Raw genomic sequence first — 22,420 nt, 5'->3', positions numbered from 1 at the left:
ATGAAATTCCCTGTGAGAACAGACTGTTGATCAAAGTGCAAAAATGAATATGTAAAAAAAAACACAATAATAATAATAATAATAATAATAATAATGCATAAAGCATCTTCAGGACCAAAAAAAATACCAAAACTCTTAAAGACAATTGCGGTTTGCAGAAGGTACAGTGATACCTCGGTTTACGAACCCCTTGGTTTACGAACTTTTCGGTTTACAAACATTTATGAAAAGTTTACCTTGGCATATGAACTTTTTCCTACACGGAGCTGCCTCAATGAGTGACGTGTCGTTCGCGAACGAGCCCGTTCTTCTAACAACAAAATGGCAGCCGCCTGTTTTTGTCCTCTATTCCCCGCCCACAGTTTCAGTTAAAGCCACGTGATTGGTCAAGAATGCAGCAGTGAGGGGGGGGGTGGTTTAAACATTAAAGAGACAGGAAGATGAAAGTGAGAGAGTATCAACTTTGATAGTTCAAAGGCAGAGTGTAGACTGCAAGGTTAAAATAACCCATCAATCAGGCTCCACAAACAACCCGCACAACCATCTGTACACTTGATGCAAAAAGCTATCAACCCAGCTAAACAGAACTCAATTGATGAGGAACTAGATAAAATTATCACAGAGAAAGCGCCTACAAGTGATCATTCCTCAAGATGGCGAAAGAAGAAGGTTACGTTCCTCATCAAGTGTTTAATGCTGATGAAACCGGCCACTCCATTCCATCAAGCCATCAATGACAAAGGTAAATAAAAGAACTTTATTATACAGTACAGTTTATTTCTTTAATTATAATACCATAACACATTTATTATACATAAAATAAGGTATATTTTTATGTAGTTTTAAGGCTTAGAAAGGTTTTATGGGGACCTTGGAACGTATTATTCTCATTTTAATGGTTTCCTATGGGAAAAATATTTTTGAGATACACACTTTTCGCCTTACACACTGTGTTTGGGAACCAATTAAGTTCATAAGCCAAGGTATCACTGTATTTGTAAAGCACACTAACTGTCCTGCAACCAGTCGCATCAGTATCACTAAGTCGTCCAATATTACGGGAAATCCATCTTGGGTGATTTTTATAATTTACCGTGCCAAAACAAAGAACAACGGCTTCCGTCAAGATATATTTTTAAATGAATTATTTGGGATGGATAAATGGGATTATCCCATTGGGTATAAGAAGCTCTTGCGACGCAGCAAGAAGAGTTTCAGGGAAGACATGAATGGGGATTTCAGGAGCTGTGCTAATATGAATCATATCGTTGTAAATATGTTCTATAATTGAGAGCAGCTGTTTGACGATTGCTTAGCGAGGTTGTAGAATGGCTACATGTAAAAACCGGGGGTGACTCTCCACTCATCACGTTCAATCGTCCAAAAAATAGCTCCAAGGTGGTAGCACCTTTTCGGCAGCATGAATATGCCAGCACTGTTTTTGATTGGGAGGAATGTCAATGTCATTTGACTGTCATTTTGCACCTGTAATGGGAAGCATTTTCACAGTCCCGCTTTGTTCAGCGGAAAGGTCGGTGCTGTTGGACAGTCAGCGGCAGGGTGGATGCATGGCTTGAGGCAGTTTGTGATGGTGCATCCTAGCGTGACGTCACAAACAAGAGGGCGAGACTTTCTGAATCTCGCAATTTCTGAGCTCATTTTGTGGCAGTTTTGAGACACTTTAAGTCCTTTTATTGGTGATTTGCATTTGACTAAAAATATCAGCCTGCGTGTTTTGGGTATTTTAGATGCTATGAAACATTTTTCTGATGTCAGTTAGGAAACAAAAAAATGGTGTCGGTTGTCCTTTAAATGTCTGCTGAATTTGGTGCGTATCGATCGGTAGCGCCTGCCTGAGGGGAGAAGCTGGAAAAGGTGGTGAGCAGGCTGCAGAGGGTCCAGTAGGGTTTTGCGTGAATAACTAGTTTTCACATTCAAAGTAAAAAATAATGACTGTTAGTGGGGTTTACATATGAAAATTTTGGTTCGGACTTTAAAGCAAAGGCCCCCAGGGGCCAAAACTGGCCCGCCACATCATTTTCATCAACCCGCGGAAGCAAATTAAACTTGAAATTCCGTGATGCTTACTAAAGTCCCAACCAAAATGTCAAATTGTCCCATGTAAATAACAATAGTCATTATTTTTTTTACTTCAAATTTGAAAACTATAGTCATTCATTCATTTGCTGTGCATTCTGTATGTAATACTGTACATAGAGGGGATTAAAAGGCCCTTATAAATAAAATGTATTATTATAGAGGGGATTAAGCATTCTAATGACTTCCCCAACTTCATAACAGCCCCAGAGAGGAAACCGTAACTACAATGTGGACCGTGGCAAAATAAATAAAATAAACAAATAAAAGATTTTTACACCCTTGCTATCGGTGATGATGACCCAATTGGATGTTGCTAGACAGGTTCTGCTCCGATCGATATGGACATTATTTGTTGCGACAGAGATGGATAAGAGCTGAATCGACCACTCGGAGGCGCTGCGATTAACTTTTCTATATTGACCAACAGAACCGCCCATTTTATTAAATGGACTTTTATATCATTCTAACTAACGTTGTAGAATATTGTGTGAAATGATGCCCGCGCTGCATCCAATTGCCTATCACTTTAGCCCTCGGTGTAGTGCACCTTACCTCTAGGGACACAAAGTGCTGACAGTATGAGTAATCTACTGGGCTGAAAATAGTTTTTTTACAGCTCCTAAAGGAAAGATGAAGGAGAGTAAAAACCCTACAATACATGGATGTAAATGAGAGGAGAGTTAAAAGAAGGCTGCTCCCATTTTACCCAACCCCTTTTCACTGCAGCCCACGGTGTGTTCGTGACGTCAAAGACGCCGTTTAAAAAGATATCGGACCTCGCGGTGAGGGGGGGGGACTTTCATACAAGCCCCCGCGCGTGGATTACATTGCAGCGTGGGGAAAATGGAAGGAAAACGCGTTTGTGGGACGAAGGGGTGAATCATTTGTTTCGAAAGGAGAAAGTTGGATGGGAAGTAACGGGTAGGACTGACTCGTCATCACGAGCATTGGAATTTAAACGGAATGAGCGAATGAGATGATGTAAACTCACCAAAAGTGCAGCTAAGCTCTCATGCATGGACGCCAGGATGTTGTCGGGCCAGGAGGCTCTCAACTTGAGCGGCTTGAACCTGAGCGACGACCCGCAGATGGCGCAGCCGCCAGCCGAGGTCGAAGCGCGCCTGTCGTCCACCGGATTCGCGGTGCTTTCCGTGGTTCTGGGATTCATCATGACTTTCGGCTTCCTAAACAATTTGATTGTGTTGCTGCTCTTCTGCAAGTTTAAAAAGCTGCGAACGCCTGTCAACATGATGCTGCTCAACATCAGCGTGAGCGACATGCTGGTGTGCGTGTTCGGTACCACGCTCAGCTTCGCCTCGAGTATCCACGGGCGATGGTTGCTCGGCTCCAGCGGTTGTAGCTGGTACGGCTTCATCAACTCCTGCTTCGGTAAGCTTCGAGGTCACAGGCAGGGGTCATTTCATTAGATACGCCTCACTCGGTCGAATCCAAAGCTTTATGGACATGGAAATTGTTGTACTGTATTTGAAAATATATCTGATAAGCCATGATAGGTATATGTTGCAATTTTCTGACCACCTGTCCATAACTGCCTTTTGGGTTCAATCATAATTGCAGAAAACGTCTCACAAAATGTTGTATTTGGTTGCTGCTCTTTTACACAGCTTATCAAACCCAATTCGTCATTAAAATTAAACAATGTACAGTGATACCTTGGCGTACAAACTTAATTCGTTCACAGAGTGTGTAAGGTGAAAAGTGTGTATCCCAAAATGTAATTTCCCATAGGAAACCATTGAAATGAGAATAATCTGTTCCCAGGTCAAAGTCAAAGTCAGCTTTATTGTCAAATATGCTAATATACATGACATACTTGGCAATAAAGATGATTCTGATTCTGATACAGCACAGATGAAATTACTGTCCTCTCGGACCCAGCATGCAAGGCACTTATAATTACTTTAACAAACATAAACATGAAAACGCCAATTTGCCGGGAGAGGGGAGCCCCTGCGTGTTCACGCGGAAAAAAAATTGAAAAAATAACAAATATGACAACACAAAGACACAGAGTCATTCATTCTTCAGGACTTGCTGTACCCTCTTTGTGATGACATGAAGCAGTTCTATTTGAAAGAGGAGAGGATCAAAGCATCCCCATAAAACAATTATTTAAGCCTTAAAACTACACAAAATTGGATTTACCTTTATTCATCTCGCAGTGGAGAAATTTACATTTCACAGCAGCAAAGTTATGAAAGGAGAGAAACAAAATGCAGAAGCTGCTGGAAAGGCAGCCACTCTCGCGGCGCCGTCTTGAAGTCAAAAGAACAAAAAAAAAAAACACGAAATAACAAATAACATGACAACACAAAGACACAGAGAGTCATTCATTCTTAAGCACTTTCTGTACCCTCTTTGTTACACGATGCAGTTCCAGATGAAAGAGGCAAAATATACCTTATTTTATGTATAATAAATGTGCTATGGCCCATAGGAAACCATTAAAATGGGAATAATCCGTTCCCAGGTCCCCATAAAACATAATTTTCTACTTTCTAAAAACTACTAAAAGTACACAAAATATACCTTATTTTATGTATAATAAATCTGCTATGGTATTATAATTAAAGAAATAAACTGTGCTGTATAATAAAGTCATTTTATTTACCTTTGTGATGGTCGTTGATGGCTTGACGGAATGGAGTGGCCGGTTTTATCAGCATTAAACACTTGATGAGGAACGTAACCTTTTTCTTTCACCATCTTGAAGAATGATTCCTTGTAGGCGCTTTCTCTGCGATCATTTTACCTTGTTCCTCATCAATTGTGTTCTGTTTAGCTGGGTTGATAGCTTTTTGCATCAAGTGTACAGATGTCTTGTGCAGGTTATTTGTGGAGCCTGATTGATGAGAATTTTAACCTTGCAGTCTACACTCTGCCTTTGAAATATCAAGGTTGAAACGAGTCCAAATGTCACTGTTTTCTATCCATTTTGTCACTCGCTCTCTCTGTTGTCTGCCTGTCTCTTTAATGTTTAAACCACCTCCCCTCACTGCTGCATTCTTGACCAATCACGTGGTTTTAACCGAAGACTGGCGGCAGGGAATAGAGGACAAAAAAAATGTTGGCTGCCATTTTCTTTTTGGAGAACGGCTTCACTCTCTCTCTGCAACCACCCCCCTCCCCCACTGCTGCGTTCTTGACCAATCACGTGGCTTTAATCGACCACTGGGGACGGGGATTATAGGACCAAAACAAGCCCGCTGCGATTTTCTTTTAGGAGAAGGGGTTCGTTCGCGAACAACACATCACTCATTGTGGCAGCTCCGCGTGTATCCCGAAAAATAGTTTGTATGCCAAGGTAAACTGTTCATAAATTTAACGTTCGTAAACCGAAAAGTTCGGAAGTGAAGGGGTTTGTAAACCGAGGTATCACTGTATTTGGTTGTTGCTCTTTTACACAGCTTATCAAACCCAATTCGTCATTAAAATTAAACAATGACATTTAGAAAGGCGCCCTATCTGATGTCATTTAAGTCATTTGGGCCAGCTAATCAACCAACAAATCTAACGACGTTACTTTATTCAGTTCGCGAGAGAAGGCCAGAGTTGCAACGGAACAACACGCCTGCTCGCAATGCTGTGAACAACCGACAATTTGGGAAAAGAACATTGCCATGCTGGAGTAGTCAACTTAAGGGGGTTGGGGGGGGTTGCCATTTTAAAGACATGGACGACATCAAACTGACAACAGAGCTACTGCGGATCTTCAAGAACCTTTCTAGGAGTCTTTGAACCTATGGAAGAAAATACTGTCTGCATGCTCAAGTCCAGGGGGATTACTTTGAAGGGGAAAAACGTGCAGCATGGATTTGAAGTATACAATGTTAATTATGATACCAGTCCGGAATCCTTTCTGACACATTTCAGATATAACATTTCATTGCAGGGGTACTTGTGTGTGTGTGTGTGTGTGTGTGTGTGTGTGTGTGTGTGTGTGTGTGTGTGTGTGTGTGTGTGTGTGTGTGTGTTTAAACACACAAGCACAAGTCATAGACACTATGACAATATGAGCTGGATGCCTCCCTTAGCACTGGGTTCAATCGCAATTTCACAACAGGATTGTATGCATTTTATCAAGTAATCGGTTCATTAAAGTACACATGAATAAAAAATAATGATATAATGTTATGTAACGTTCCCATTTTCAGCCATTTAATTAACCTCATCCACAAATGACCCAGCCTATTTATCCATTTAAAAAAATTCTATCTACCTCTTGAGCATATGTTTGCCAATGGCTGTTGAAGTGGTACCGTTGCCACTTCAGTGCAGTGCACCACGAGTACATTTCGCACTCAGTGACTGGGGAAATGCACATCAGAATGGCTGTCTGTCTCTCTATAAAATGTGGTTGTCTGGCAACCATTTACAGTGTAGCTCAACGTTCTCCTAAAGTCATCCAGGCACCAGCTCACTGCAACTCTGATCAGGATACGTGCTATATAGAACGTGGATGTCTGAAAATATGAAAAATGATCATGAACATGGATGAGGTCTCCTATAAAGAGAAGATTCTTGAGCTAAATGGACTCCGCCATGATATTACAAAAAGCCTTGGTACTCTGAAACCGCTTCATTCTGACACCGTGACATACCATGGACTCTTATCAAATAATTTCCACCATTATCAACTCAATTGTCATCCAATTGATGCCCAAAGTCCCACCACAGACTTTATCACCTACTCCAGGCCAGCCCTACACCTCCACTCACCAACTATTGCTGTGTCTTATCACCGGGAACCTAATATCCAATGACCGGAACATATTTCTAGTTGACACAAACTCCCAGCAGACAAATCAGCCCATTTCCAACAGAGCTTGGGCGCCATCTTGTGCATTTTTGGGACGATCCATCCTGACGGCTCGAATTGATACGAAAGGACTTGTTTAATCGATTGCAAACATTTATGCTTTCCTCTTCAGAACTATTTGAATCATATTCATAACTGGATGAGTCACAAGAAAGAATATTCCCCGAATCTGAAGCCATTGTTTTGATTCTCAAGCAAGACGTCCTGGTGTGACGTCACGAACAAGGGGGCGGGACCGTCTGAAACTTGCCATCTCCGAGGTCATTTTGAAGTAATTTTGGGACACTAACTCATTTTTATTGGTGTTTTGCATTTTACTAAAAATATCAGCCTGCGTGTTTTGGGTATTGTAGATGCTATAAAACGTTTTTCTGATGTCAGTTAGGAAACAAAACAAATGGTGTCGGTTGTCCTTATAGATCAACTGTCTACTTGGCTGGACCACGAGCAGTTCCAGTGATTCTGGCTTACGGTATTATCGATCCCTCTTCCTCTCCCCATGGGTCTGGATTGTTCAAAAAAGACAAGACCCTACGACCATGTATCTAACTTTAAAGAGCTAAATAACGTCACGATGAAGAATAAATATCTGCTTCCAATCATCGACAAGCCCTTTGAGCTCCTCAATCAAGTCACCATTTTCATCGAACTAGATCTTCGCAATGCTTATCATTCGGTGGGTATCCAGGAAGGGGATGAGTGGAAAACTGCCTTTAAAATGGCCCCTGGCCATTTTGAGTATGTATCTGGTGATGCCTTTTGGCTTCACGAATGCTTCAGGTGTTCTTCAAGCTTTCATGAATGTCGCTCTCAGAGACCTGCTTAACCAGTTGATAGTTAACCAGTGATATTTAAAGTGTCTTTCACACCCCAGAAGAACATGTCCAGGATGTTAGACAGGTTCGACGTCTTGCCTTGCTCTAGAATCCATAAAAAAAACTCTTTTTACAAAGAGCTATGACACGCAGAGGGGAAAAAATGCAAGATGGCTGTTCCTTCCATTTGTTTTCATGGCTACATCCTTGCTTAGGGTCATCTCAAGCCAGATCCCATTAAGCTTGCGACAGTGGCCAATTAGCAAGTCCTTTCTTCGTGCAAACTGCTGCAGCAGTTCTTGGGGTTTGCAAACGTCTACTTGAGGTTCATCGTTACTACAGCAAGGTTGCTGCAACCCTCGCCCAACTCCAACGTGGACTCCCAAAGCTGACGCTGCTTTCAAACACCCGAAAAGACTTTTCACCGGTGCCCAGGTCCATCCTGATTCTTTGTTCCAATTCATCGTCGAGCTGGATGATTCCAATTCCGAAATTGGGGACGTGCTATCCCAAAAAAAAGTTCCAAAGACCAAAAGGTACATCGATGTGTATCGTTTTCATGGAAATTGTCCCCCGACCAGAGAAACTCTGATGCTGGCAAAACGGAATAGTTTGCTCTGGTACCCGCCTTTCTGGAGAGATGCTAGATGGAGCTAAGCTCCCTTTCTGGATAAAAGAGATCCACTCTCATGTCCTGCAATGGGGACACTTCTACAAGTGACTTTGTCATCTCAGGGTGAATCGAACGCTCCATTTTTTCGGAAATGCTTCTGGTGACCCTGAATGCTCCAAGATGTCAACGTTTGTTCGTGCCTGCATCATCTGCTCTCAAGGCAAAAGCACATGGTCCTACTGCAACCTGTGTCCATCCTCAGCCATCCCTGGTCCCACTTGTCAATTGATTTACTTTCTGGGTCCATCTAAAACCAATGAAAACACGATCATATTCATTGATGTTTCATTTCATTCCATTACCCCAGACCTCCCTCTGTCCGCGACTGCCAACATTCTTATGAACAACATCTTCAACCTTCAGCTCATCCCAATTGACATGGTTTCTGACCTTGGTGTCCGGTGCACATACCAAACATGGAAATTTTTCTGTAAAGCTCTGGGGACATCCTTTAACCCGGTTCTGACCCAGAGACCAATGGACAGTCAGAGAAAGCCAATCAGGATCTGGAGTCAGCCCTTTGGTGCGTCTCAGCCCACCATGCAGTCTCCTGGAGCAATTAACTTCTAAGGGTCAAGTATTTCCACAATTCCCTCACCTCCTCATACATGTTCCCATTCATGGTCACCAATGGGAATCAGCCCCCAGTCTTTTCCCAGGAGCAAGAGGTCGCTGTTCCCTCTGTCTGTGCCCGTCTCTGTTGATGGCATGCCATTGGAGACATGCCAGGGCTGCCTTGTCCCGCACGGCCTCGTGCAACCATCAATTGGCGGATAGACAAACGGTTTGGCCGTCTTCCCATGACCTTCCCCTTCAGACTGATTCCCGTAAGCTCGCCCCCAGGACCATTGGGTCCTTTTGCAATTGAGGGCGCCATTAACCCTTCCATCATCCATCTGATGCTTACAGCCTCTCTTCAAGTTCACCCCACTTTTCACGTGTCTCTCTTGAAGCCGTTCCTTCGCCACCGGTCATTGATGGCCACCTCACCTCCACTGTCCGCAAGATTTCAGATGTACGTTGCCGTGGTGGGGATCTTCAGTATTTAATTGACTGGGAGGGTCATGTTCATGAGGAACTTTCCTGGGTCTCTAAGTCCCTCATCTTCAGACCTTCCCTCAGCTGGCCGGGATTTGTAGGTATTTCAACACCTACAATACACTGTCTGTATGAAATGAATCTGTTTTAAATTAAATTAAACGGGATTTGTACCGTCAGTTCCCTCACAAGCTGGAAAAAGCGCTGGGTATTGTCCCTTGAGGTTGGGGCAGGGGTTTTATGTGCGTCAGTGACAATTTGGTTCCTTGTGTCCTTGATGTTGTTTTGGTCCTTTATTTGGTCACACACAAGGCTGGGCTTTTATTTTGTATGACACAGTTACACGTAGTTAGAACTTTAAAGGACAACTGATGCCTCAGGACAAGTTGTGTCCATAATTTGTAAAATCACTTCAAATGACTTTCACTGAGTGTATTTTACAAAGATTCCACCGCATATAGCTATATTTTACCTTTTAAGACTCACGCCGAATATTCAGGAAGTCTTGTTTTTGAGTTGGTCACGACGCCTTCCGTAACGTCACGTCTGGAACACCCCTGACTGAGAAAGCGACACGCAATGCATTTTGGATACTTTGTTTGGTCTGAAAACTTCGTGTTGATCCGTGTTCATGGCAAAACTAGAAGGAAAACACATAAATAACGTGATGGTGAATCGTTGTTTGTTGCACCAAGACTACTATTTGATACTAGTTGACACAAATTCCCAGCAGACAAATCAGCCCATTTCCAACGGAGCTTGGGCGCCATCTTGTGCATTTTCTGGGTGTTACATTGCTGTCCTTGACGGCTCGAATTGATATGGGAGGACTCCTTTAATCGATTGCAAACATTTATGCTTTCCTCTTCAGAACGATTTGAATCATATTCAGAACTGGATGAGTCACAAGAAAGCGTCTTCTCCGAATCCGAAGCCATTGTTTTGATTCTCGAGCAAGGCAAGACGTCTTGGTGTGACACTACGAACAAGGGGGCGGGACCTTCTGAAACTGAAACTTTCTGAGATCATTTTGAAGTAGTTTTGAGACACTTTAACTCATGTTTATTGGTGTTTTTCATTTGACTAAAAATATCAGCCTGCGTGTTTTGGGTATTTTAGATGCTATAAAATGTTTTTCTGATGTCAGTTAGGAAACAAAAAAATGGTGTCGGTTGTCCTTTAAGCCTTCTATGCCCTGCTGTGTTGACTATGCGCTCTGTTTTTTACTAGTAAATTTTTTTATATAAAGACTTTAACTTCACCACTTTTGTATCCTGTGTGCTTCTTTGTCTAAATAGCGCTCCTCATGTGAGAACAAGTTCCATCTTGCCAAACACTTATTGAACCTTTTTTGTGTTGACCTCGGTCATATATTTGAGGGATTTCAGAAACTAACAATCACATAGTCATTAGCAGATTAGAGAAAGAATTATTGTGGTGACGTGCATTTCAAATCTGCTTTGGTACATTCCTTTATAATTATGCACCCTACCCATTTTGTTTTAATTCAAAAGGTATACTTACATATTTTCTAAAAACTAGTTCAAGAGTAAGTGAGGCATACCTGTCAACCTCCACGGCTCAATGCCCTTAAAAACTGTCGTATTTTCCCTTACAAAATACAAAATAATCTTACACGATATTTTTTTTCCAAACGTGTTTATTTATGTAGTTTAAAGGACAACCAACTCCACTTTTTTGTTTTCTAACTGACATCAGAAAAACGTTTTATAGCATGTAAAATACCCAAAACACGCAGGCTGATATTTTTAGTCAAATGCAAAACACCAATAAAAATGACAAAGTCATATTGATAAATCAATACATATTGATTTAAAATATATAGCACTTTAACAACAGCTGAAGCTGTAACAAAGCACTTAACATGGACAACTATCATATACAGTGATACCTTGGCTTACAAACTTAATTGGTTCCCAGACAGTGTGTAAGGTGAAAAGTGTGTATCCCAAAAATTAATTTCCCATAGGAAATCATTAAAATGAGAATAATCCGTTCCCAGGTCCCGATAAAACATACTTTTTTCTAATTTTCTAAGCCTTAAAACTACACAAAATATACCTTATTTTATGTATAATAAATGTGCTATGGTATTATAATTAAAGAAATAAACTGTACTTTTTTTCGACAATGCCAACATGTGCTGAACGGATTAAGTCCAGGTCGATTTTCAGTGGCCAAACAAATCGTGGCAATTCACGATTTGTTTGGCCACTCATGATAATTCCCAGCGTTACGTAGGAATGAGCATGTGGGGCTACTTTCTGGCAGAGAAACGATTATTTTGATATGGGCCTCTGGGCCCATGTGTACTGAATAAATAATTGGCAAACCCCCCCCCCCCCCCAAAAAAAAAAAATACAACTTTTCAAAAGAATGATAGAATTACTTTTTTTTAACAAATCTAAGTGAGAAACAAAGGTCTGCATGGCTGAATATGTTTGTCATAAAATAAAAAAAGAACATGTTGCATTTTTAATGATGGTTTGCAGTGTCGAGGTAACAAAGAGATTTTACAGACCTGCAAATTGTTGGCCACCAGTCCCCGATGTACTTGCTTATTGCCCAAAGTCAACTGGAATATGCTTAAGGACACTCGTGATCTCTATCAGGACAGGCGATCTAGAAAAAAGATGCATTTTACAAACCTGAAACACACCCCTGCTAGGGCCTCCAAGGCACGCAGCTATGAAAGAGGATTGACCTTGAAATTCATCCATTGATTTTTTTTTTACGGCTTTTTGTTGTCATGACTACACTTAAAAACATTTTTACCACACGGTATCTTTGCTTGGGGTATTTGGTGTGGTCGTAGAAAGAATGTTTGCAGTTCCAGGGTCCTAAAATGTTGAAAACATTTTTCTAACTCTTCCAAAAGTGAAGATTAAGCTATTCGATGATCATCAAAATACTGTTTGCATAGAAAAAAATATTTTGAGAATTCAAATACGTACCGGCGTAAGCAAAGGACATTTTTAGAGTGACAGCTTTGCTAGTTGTAATCCAAAATTGTTGGTTTTAAACCAGATGATGCCCCCAATAACCCGTCGAGGTGAATTGTGATATGTCTCCGCGGGATGCTGGTGAGCCGAACAAAACAGCAGGAGCAAATAATGAGAATCAGCAACAGGATGCCCAGGAAGAGACACAGGCCAAGCTAGCAGAGAAAATCCTCAAACATTGTTCAATTCTTGCTCTCACTTCGAAACTCGGAGAGAGATTAGGGCTGTCGCAGTGGGGAGGTAATAGCCTAGCAATGCCATTGTTTGTCTTGTTTTTTTTTCTTCCTTAGAGTATCTGTTTGATTCAGTGCCACGATGTTTATAGTATACGGAAAAAAACCTCTTAGAATAATCGATGAAAAGGTTTCTTCAGCCGTCATCTGTACTTCTTTGAAGGTGTCGGATGTTTCGCTTCCCATCCAAGAAGTTTCGTCAGCAAACTAAAGTCTTACTGGTAGTTTCGGCCCTATATATATCCCTACTGTCCAGACATGGCGGTGCCGGACTCTGCTATGATAGGTCCCTGCTCTCAGGTTGCGGCTCCACAGATTGCTTCTATTGTCCTGACTGACCTGATTGCCCTATTTGCCCCGGTATCACTATTCATAAAACAGCTAAATCCTTCACTAAACCAATATGGTGGTGTGAGGTTCAATTTGGATCGTCCGTACAACAGAGTGCTTAGGCAACATAGGATTAGTTATGCTGATGAAGTGATACCAGGGCAAATAGGGCAATCAGGCCAGTCGATCCTGATGGCTCTGCGGTTGAGGCTGGTGTCGTAAATGTCCTGAAAGGGGCGGGGGGGGGGGGGGGGGACACCGATGATGATAAATTTTCTGAGTCTGGAGTTATGTGAACTTGAAATGAGGATGGCTGTCAAAATACAATGCAATACAAACATGGTTCATAGAGCGCTTTGATAACAGCTGAAGCTGGAACAAAGCGCTAACATGGACAAAAGGGAAATGCTGCCCCTTTTTGGACAGGAAAAAAATAACCAGACGCCATGGCCAGCGCTTTATCGGCACCCAAACAAAAAAAACCGAATGAACTCGAATGATCGTATGTAGGAGAGCGTCTGTACTGGGCAAGTCTCAAAACGTAAAATATATCTTTATGCGGTGGAATCTTTGTAAAATACGCTCAGCAGAAGTAATTTGAAGTGATTTTACAAATTATGGATGCAACTTAGTCCGCAGTTGTCCTTTAAACATCGGCACATTCTATATTTCCAACGTCTCACTCCTGTGTATTCTCAGGTATCGTGTCGCTGATCTCTCTGGTGGTCCTCTCTTACGACCGCTACAGCACTCTGACCGTGTACAACAAGCGTGGACCCAATTACCGCAAGCCACTGTTGGCCGTCGGGGCTTCGTGGCTCTACTCCTTGTTCTGGACGGTGCCGCCGCTCTTGGGCTGGAGCAGCTATGGGGTGGAGGGAGCCGGAACCAGCTGCTCAGTGTCCTGGAATGTGCAGACAACGCAGTCGCACGCCTACATCATCTGCCTCTTCATCTTCTGCTTGGGCCTGCCTGTACTGGTCATGATCTACTGCTACAGCAGGTTGCTGTGGGCTGTCAAACAGGTAGAAATGTTGTCTGAGAGACACGGAAACATGTATAGAGAGAGAGTGAAGCCGTTCTCCAAAAACAAAATGGCAGCCGACTTTTTTTGTCCTCTATTCCGCGCCCCCAGTCTTCGGTTAAAGCTACGTGATTGGTCACGAACGCAGCAGTGAGGGGAGGTGGTTGAAACATTAAAGAGACAGGCAGACGACAGAGAGAGAGTTTCAACTTTGATAATTCAAAGGCAGAGTGTAGACTGAAAGGTTAAAATTCCCATCAATCAGGCTCCACAAATAACCCACACGAGCCATCTGTACACTTGATGCAAAAAACTATCAACCCAGCTAAACAGAACACAATTGATGAGGAACTAGATAAAATTATGGCAGAGAAAGCACCTACAAGGCATCATTCCTCAAGATGGTGAAAGAAGAAGGTTACGTTCCTCATCAAGTGTTTAATGCTGAGGAAACCTTCCACTCCACTTGATGATTTTCTCTAATTGTGATAGTGGTGGTATTAAAAGGTGGATTAAATCAGGTAAATCCCGATTTAAATCCCTTGTACAAGATGCACAGCCTCCCACCGGGTGTCGGGCTATCTTTTTTTCTCTTGTCTCCTTCACTGGAATGACTTGCTTGTGTGTTTATAAGCTGCTTTCAACTGAAGAAATAAGATTTACCTTTCACTTACATTTACTAAGTGCGTTGCGCTTAGCTAAATTACTTATTCAAGCTCGTTTCGTTGATGACATTCAATAGTAACGAGTAACGCCTAGTACAGACGCTCTCCTACATACGATCATTCGAGTTACGAACAATGGTACATATGAACGTTTTTGTAGTAACATATGTCGTTTTCTCTCCACTTGTACATGTACATATCTTTATAGATATATTTTATTAGATGCTTATTTTCGAGCTCATTTGCGGCAGTTTTGGGACACTTTAAGTCATTTTTTTTTTATTGGTGTTTTGCATTTGACTAAAAATATCAGCCTGCGTGTTTTGGGTATTTTAGATGCTATAAAACGTTTTTCTGATGACAGTTAGGAAACAAAAAAATGGTGTCGGTTGTCATGCATTCTACACAAAATATAGCACTGAAGCAACTTACAAACAAATTCACCTTACGAACGACCGTTCCGAATGTAACTTGTTGGTAAATTGGGGAGCGTCTGTACGTTTTTAGCCTACTGAACGGCTTGCCCCACACACACACACACACACACGCACACACGCACACACACACATACACACACACACACACACACACACACACACACACACACACACGCACACACACACACACACACACGCACGCACACACACACACACAGAAAAGGCCAAGCACCTCACGCAATAAGGCTGATGACGTGAAAGGTCTCACAAAAGCCTGACCCAGTTTCTTGTAAAAAAAAAATATATATACATATACAGTAAAGTCTCGTTATATCGATATCGGATATATCGATAGTCCCGGTTATATCGATACTATTTCTATGCACGCACGGAGAAAATTACATGCAAACAGGGTCGGATATATCGATAGTCCCGGTTATATCGATATTTTTTCGGACTCCCTTGAATATCGATATAACGAGACTTTACTGTACATTATTATCCATTAAAAATGACCATAAATATAATAATCGATCTCAGGAGAACAAGATGATTCATTGTATGCAAGAGAATGCTTCAAAGATATTCCCTCATTCACGTTCCAATCCCCTCTCGACCGTGGGAGTCTTACGAGGGGATTTATTCACGATTGCCCATCTGGTGGTTGAAGATCATTCTCAGATGTATTTGTATAACAGAAGCGCTAAATCTAGGCTACTTTACATGTTTGTCTTTGTGTAGAATTGATGTCTCTGAATTTAATGTCCTCCAGAGAATGACACCGGTACACTATTTGCGAGGCTTCATAGTTGTTTGTCTTTGTGCCTCGCAATTGGCTGGCAACCGGTTCAGGGTGTGGTTTACCTAATGCCCAAAGTCAGCTAGAAGATAAAGGCAATGGTTGAATGTTTGATTTTAAAATGCTGTATTTATTTATTTATTTATTTATTTATTTATGGTTCAGTGTCCCTGAAGTTTCTTTTTAGCAGCTACAAGGTTGATGTCAGTTTGACCTTGCTGTCAAATAATACGTGTTGTACCCTCATTGCCATTGACTGACTGCAAGTATCAAGAAGGACGTTTCATGACCTGTATGTACATATATGTAGATGTATATGGATATGGAAATTGGATGAATGTCAAATCATGGTGGTCTGGCGTTGCTTTAAAGGACAACCGACACCACAAGTTGTGTCCGTAATTTGTAAAATCACTTCAAATGACTTTGACTGAGCGCATTTTACAAAGATGCTGAATATTCAGGAAGTCTTGTTTACAAACTCAATTGGTTCTCAGACAGAGTGTGTAAGGCGAAAAGTGTGTATCCCAAAAATTCATTTCCCACAGGAAACCATTAAAATGAGAATAATCCGTTCCCAGGTGCCCATAAAACATAATGTTCAAATTTTCTAAGCCTTAAAACTACACAAAATATACCTTATTGTATGTATAATAAATGTGCTATGGTATTATAATTAAAGAAATAAACTGTACTATATAATAAAGTCGTTTTATTTACCTTTCTGATGGTCGTTTCCTCAGCATTAAACACTTGATGAGGAACGTAACCTTCTTTCAACATCTTGAGGAATGATCCCTTGTCGGTGCTTTATCTGCGATAATTTTATCTAGTTCCTCATCAACTGTGTTCTGTTTAGCTGGGTTCATAGCTTTTTGCATTAAATGTACAGATGGCTTGTGCAGGTTGTTTGTGGAGCCTGATTGATGGGATATTTTAACCTTGCAGTCTACACTCTGCCTTTGTACTATCAAAATTGACACTCAGGGAATAGAGGACAAAAACAGTTGGCTGCCATTTTGTTGTTAGAAAGGGCTCGTTCGCGAACGACACATCACTCATTGAGGCAGCTCCGTGTACGATAAAAGTTCGTATGCCAAGGTTAAGTTCGTATGCCGAGGTAAAATTTTCATAAATGTAACGTTTGTAAACTGAAAAGTTCGTAAGACAAGGGGTTCGTAAACCGAGGTATCGCTGTAGATGAAAAGTGGTGGTGGTGGTTGTTTGTATGGTCTTTCCGTGCCTTCTTAATCTGAATCTCAAGCAAATTAAAATTTTCTTTGAGTTAGGTTGTAATTCATGTTGCTACCCTGATATGCTTAAATCATCTTCCAGCAATTAGCACTGAACAAGGAGAATATTCATTTGAATAAAGAACCCTTATTTATTAATAACGACTGTTGGTATGTAACCACAAGTGAGTCATGAGAACGTATTTGTAGGTGTGTGTGTGTTTGTGCATGTATATGTGTGTGTGTGTGTGTGTGTGTGTGTGTGTGTGTGTGTGTGTGTGTGTGTGTGTGTGTGTGTGTGTGGGGGGGGGAGGGGGGTTCGGAACATCGAAACAACTCACATAATGCCTGTCGACATGACTTTGACAGCTGCTCGTCCTGCTTCCCCGATGGAATGACTCTTGACAGAAACACGAAACGACGTGGCAGGAACTGGCTGGTGACGGGCTTGTGTATGACATCTCGCTCGGTTCAAGACACAAAATGATATTTATCTGAAAGACTGACAACGAGACTGCCGTGAATGACAACAAAAAATGTGGTTTGACATGAAATTTCTGAGGAGCTGAAATCTTGTCCATGCAAATCTACTGTAGTCGTATTATTGTGTTTTACTGCCTCCTGGTGGCCATAGGATACTTTGCATAAAGAACAGCACCTTGTCCATTGAAATGAAGCATTAATATATATATATATATATATATATACACATTATATATAAACAATATATATAATGTTTCATACAGCACATTGTCCATTGAAATGAAGCAAAATACACACACATATATACATATATATATACATATATATATATAATATTATATACAATAATAATACATTTAATTTCTAAGCACCTTTCAAAACTCTCAAGCACACTTAACAGTCACAGGATGAGAACTTTTTTTTTTGTGGGTGAGCAGCGGCAGCCATACGCGCCAGCGTTCACTCTATGTATATATAAGTAACACAGCAGCAAAGTTATGAAAGGAAGAGGAAAGGAAAGAAAGAAGTAGAAAATCAAAATACAATACAATACAATATATATATATATATATATATATATATATATATATATATATATATATATATATATATATATATATATATATATATATATATACAGCAAATTGTCAATTGAAATGAAGCAAAAAAAAACATACATTATATATATATAATATGTATTTATAATACATATAATATATATAAAATATAATAAAAAATAAATTGTTACTGCATTGTGTGTGGCTGTTTTTTTCTGTACAGGTGGGTAAGATCCGCAAGACAGCAGCTCGAAAGCGAGAGTTCCACATCCTGTTCATGGTGTTGACCACGGCCGCATGTTATCTGCTGTGCTGGATGCCGTATGGCGTGGTGGCCATGATGGCGACATTCGGTCCACCCGGCATCATTAGCCCTGTGGCTAGCGTGGTGCCATCCCTCCTGGCTAAGAGTAGCACAGTCATCAACCCGCTCATCTACATCCTCATGAACAAACAGGTCAGTCAACACAAGGAGATTTGGACCAGTAGAATGTTTATTTACATTGTTAGAAAATCACCCGTTTAAAGGACAACCGACACCTCCGGACAAGTTGTGTCCATAATTTGTAAAATCACTTCAAATGACTTCTACTGAGCGTATTTTACAAAGATTCCACCGCATATAGCTATATTTTACGTTTTAAGACTCGCGCTGAATATTTAGGAAGTCTTGTTTTGGAGTTGATGATTCCTGACGTCACGTCAGGAACGCCCCCTGATCGAGAAAGCGACACACAATGCATTTTGGGTACTTTGTTTGGTCTAAAAACATCGTGTTGATGGCGAAATTAGAAAGAAAACATAAGTAACGTGATGGTGAATCGTTGTGTGTTGCACCAAGACTACTATTTGATACTAGTTGACACAAATTCCCAGCGGACAAATCAGCCCATTTCCAACGGAGCTTGGGCGCCATCTTGTGCATTTTCTGTGACGCTACATCGAAGTCCTGACGCCTCAAAATGACACAGGAAGGACTTCTTTAATCGATTGCAAACATGTATGCTTTCCTCTTCAGAACTATTTGAATCATATTCATAACTGGATGAGTAATAAGAAAGCATCCATTCCGAATCTGAACTCTCTGAAGCCATTGATTTGATTCTGGAACAAGGCAGTGTGTGACCCATAGTGATGTCACGAACAAGGGGGCGGGACTTCCTGAATCCATCTTGGGACACTTTAAGTCATTTTTATTGTTGTTTTGCATTTGACTAAAAATACCAGCCTGCGTGTTTTGGGTATTATAGCTGCTATAAAACGTTTTTCTGATGTCAGTTAGCAAACAAACAAAAAAAACAGTGTCGGTTGTCCTTTAAAATCATACAAATTCAAATATTGATTCAAGTGTACTTAAGAAGACAATGCGCAAACCAGTCCACAAGAACACCCTATAAGGCTGTTAAAAATGAAAGTGGCGTTGCTTCATTTCTTCTTCTGCATCAAAAAAGATGTCACAGGCAGTGAGGTGCACGATCCCTCAAATTCATCACAGGTCGTATAAAAAGTGACTTCGCAGAGATGTGACATGGAATTTAAAAAAAAAAAGGGAAATTGGCACATAATTGCATAAAATGAAGTGCTACTAGCGAGTTACTGCAAGCTAGCCTGCAGCCAGACTGGATTGGCCTCTCCACAAGCATGCAAATGGCCCCCGCTTAAGCAGAAGAACCGTAGAAATACATCTCATGGCCTCTCACAACATACAGTATATGACACAGGTGTCAAAGTCAAGGTCCGCGGGCCAAATCCGGCCCGCCACATCATTTTTTTCGGCCCGCGAAAGCAAATCAAACTTGTTAAATTCCATAATGATTGCTAAATTCTGAGCTAAAATTTCATATTTTTGGATGTCAACCACAATAAAAGTCATTATTCTTGACTTGAGATTTGAAAACGAGTTATTCATTAATTTGCTGTGTGCTCTATATGTAAGTTGAAGAGATTTAAACATTCTAATGGCTTCCCCAAATTCATAACGACCCTCGAGAGGAAACCGTAACTACAATGTGGCCCGCGGCAAAAAATGACTTTCACACCCCTGCTATATGACATTAGGGCAGTTCTATTTTGCAGCACAGTAAACACGTAGCACAGCACAGACCGCTTGAAAACTCCCCAGTTTCTTATCATGCCGTGCACACTTTTATAGAAACGTATGTACAGTATACTCAATGTATACTCAATGTATGTACAGTATACTCAATACTTGTTGCACTTTCAAGTGTGTCCCAGTCACAAGAAATCTAATCCCCAGTTGCACCTTTACCAATGTTATTAGAACATGGTTGATTTTCTTTCAGCTATTAAAAATCACACATTTTTTGGGGGGTATGGGGAGGGGGGCTTTTATTTGCATTCTTTGTTCCATGATTGTTTTTTCATTGTTTGGTCAGGAGTCTAAACTTTGGTCGGAAAAGTAAGCCACCATATACTACAAAGTGTGTGTGTGTGTGTGTGTGTGTGTTTGTATGACTAGTCTTGTGAGGACCAATAACATAGTGGTCCTCACAAGACTAGTCATACAAACACACACACACACACACACACACACACATATACGTATATGTGTGTGTATGTATATATATATATATATATATATATATATATATATATATATATATATATATATATATATATATATATATATATATATATATATATATGTTAGTGGTCCTCACAAGACTAGTCATACAAACACACACACACACACACATATATACGTATATGTGTATATATATATATATATATATATATATATATATATATATATATATATATATATATATATATACACACATATATGTGTGTGTTTGTATGACTAGTATTGTGAGGACCTCTAACATTTTATACCATACGTAGTGAGTGACAAGTGAAGACCTTTTGGCCGGTCCTCACGAGTTTTGCATTCTATGCATCTGAAAGTTTCAGAGAGGTCCTCACAAATTCACCCAAAATGATTTTTTTGATGTGTATTTTCATTTCACTTGGATACACACACTTTTTACTCACTGTGTGTGTTTATGTGTGTGTGTGCGTGTGTGTGTGTGCGTGCGTGGTTAATGACAGGAAAAAGTTCATACCACAAAAAGTAAAATGATATTTTAACCAAATTCACTACAGGCGTGAGGACTTTGACTGTACCCATTCAGAAACCTCAGTTCTGCTTTATTTCAGTTTCAAGTGCACTTTCTATTTCTTTGTTTTTAAAGACGTTGAAGTGGAAAAATGGGGTGACCTTTAGTGTTCAAATGTTACACTAGTTCGTTTCTAATCTTATCAGCAACTGTGGTCCTCACTCCTTAGCTGGAGTTATCCGGACCTCACAAAACCATTGAAACAGGAATATGTGTGTATGTATGTATATTTGTATGTATATGTATATATTGTTTTAAATGGATTGTGGATCAAAGTGGCTTCATCACTCTATTATTGCTCTTACAAATCTCTGTTGGAATGTACTACACTTCAATTTCCAGGTCTTTGTCTAGGTCTACATAGATATCCACATAACTGACATTAATTAACCATCCATCAACCTAGTCATCGATTATTATGTCCGACTGTCGTCGAAAAGACCCAAATCTAAATATGGATACACCATTTTTTATTTGTCAGAGTGATGCAGTACCTTCACGTTTCAAGTATTCATTAAGGGCTGATCTGGGCTAGTGATTGTACAGTCCTGCTTTCACATCAAAATAAACAGTACCATAGCACATGATCTCATCCATATAGCCTAGTTTGAATTTCAAGTAGTCTAAATCTAGGCCACTGCATACTTTTAAGGAGTTCACACTGCTTTGTGAAAATATAATATTCTACCTGTGTTTTGTATTGCATTTCACAAATAAATAGAATACGATACTTCAAATAATATATACAGTGATATCTTAGCTTACGAACTTAATTGGTTCCATCAGAGTGTGTAAGGAGAAAAGTGTGTATCCCAAAAATTAATTTCCCATAGGAAACCATTAAAATGAGAATAATCCGTTCCCAGGTCCCCATAAAACAATTCTCGACTAAATAAGCCTTGAAACTACTCAAAATATACCTTATTTTATGTATAGTAAATGTGCTGTGGTATTGTAATTAAATAAATAAACTGTACTGTATAATAAAGTGGTTTTATTTACCTTTGTGATGGTCGTTGAGGGAATGGAGTGGC

General features: G+C 40.4%; 2 protein-coding genes across 5 annotated transcripts in view; one reads left to right on the top strand and one right to left on the bottom strand.

Annotated features, from left to right (window-relative positions):
* The window catches only part of tmtops2b (teleost multiple tissue opsin 2b), a 210,341-nt gene that overhangs the window by 15,467 nt on the left and 172,454 nt on the right, over positions 1-22,420 (top strand). For 2 of the 3 annotated variants that reach the window (XR_016115803.1, XM_089002798.1), the window contains exons 1-3: positions 2,872-3,489; positions 13,752-14,077; positions 18,473-18,706. Coding sequence is in view for 2 of the 3 variants with exons in the window: in XM_089002798.1 (XP_088858924.1) it covers positions 3,117-3,489; positions 13,752-14,077; positions 18,473-18,706 (933 nt within the window). In the remaining variant the exon portion in view is untranslated. Of the gene's footprint in view, positions 1-2,871; positions 3,490-13,751; positions 14,078-18,472; positions 18,707-22,420 lie in introns of those variants that run through there. The other variant, XM_089002799.1, reaches the window with a different exon arrangement.
* st6gal2a (ST6 beta-galactosamide alpha-2,6-sialyltranferase 2a) overlaps positions 1-22,420 on the bottom strand; it is an 87,505-nt gene that overhangs the window by 47,010 nt on the left and 18,075 nt on the right. The gene's annotated exons all lie outside the window — the stretch shown is intronic.

Source organism: Hippocampus bargibanti, linkage group LG08 (assembly GCF_051943395.1).
Source record: "Hippocampus bargibanti isolate YZ-2025 linkage group LG08, ASM5194339v1, whole genome shotgun sequence".
Taxonomy (NCBI): domain Eukaryota; kingdom Metazoa; phylum Chordata; class Actinopteri; order Syngnathiformes; family Syngnathidae; genus Hippocampus; species Hippocampus bargibanti.
Note: the sequence above shows the minus strand (reverse complement) of the source record. Positions and strands in the feature narration are given on the sequence as shown.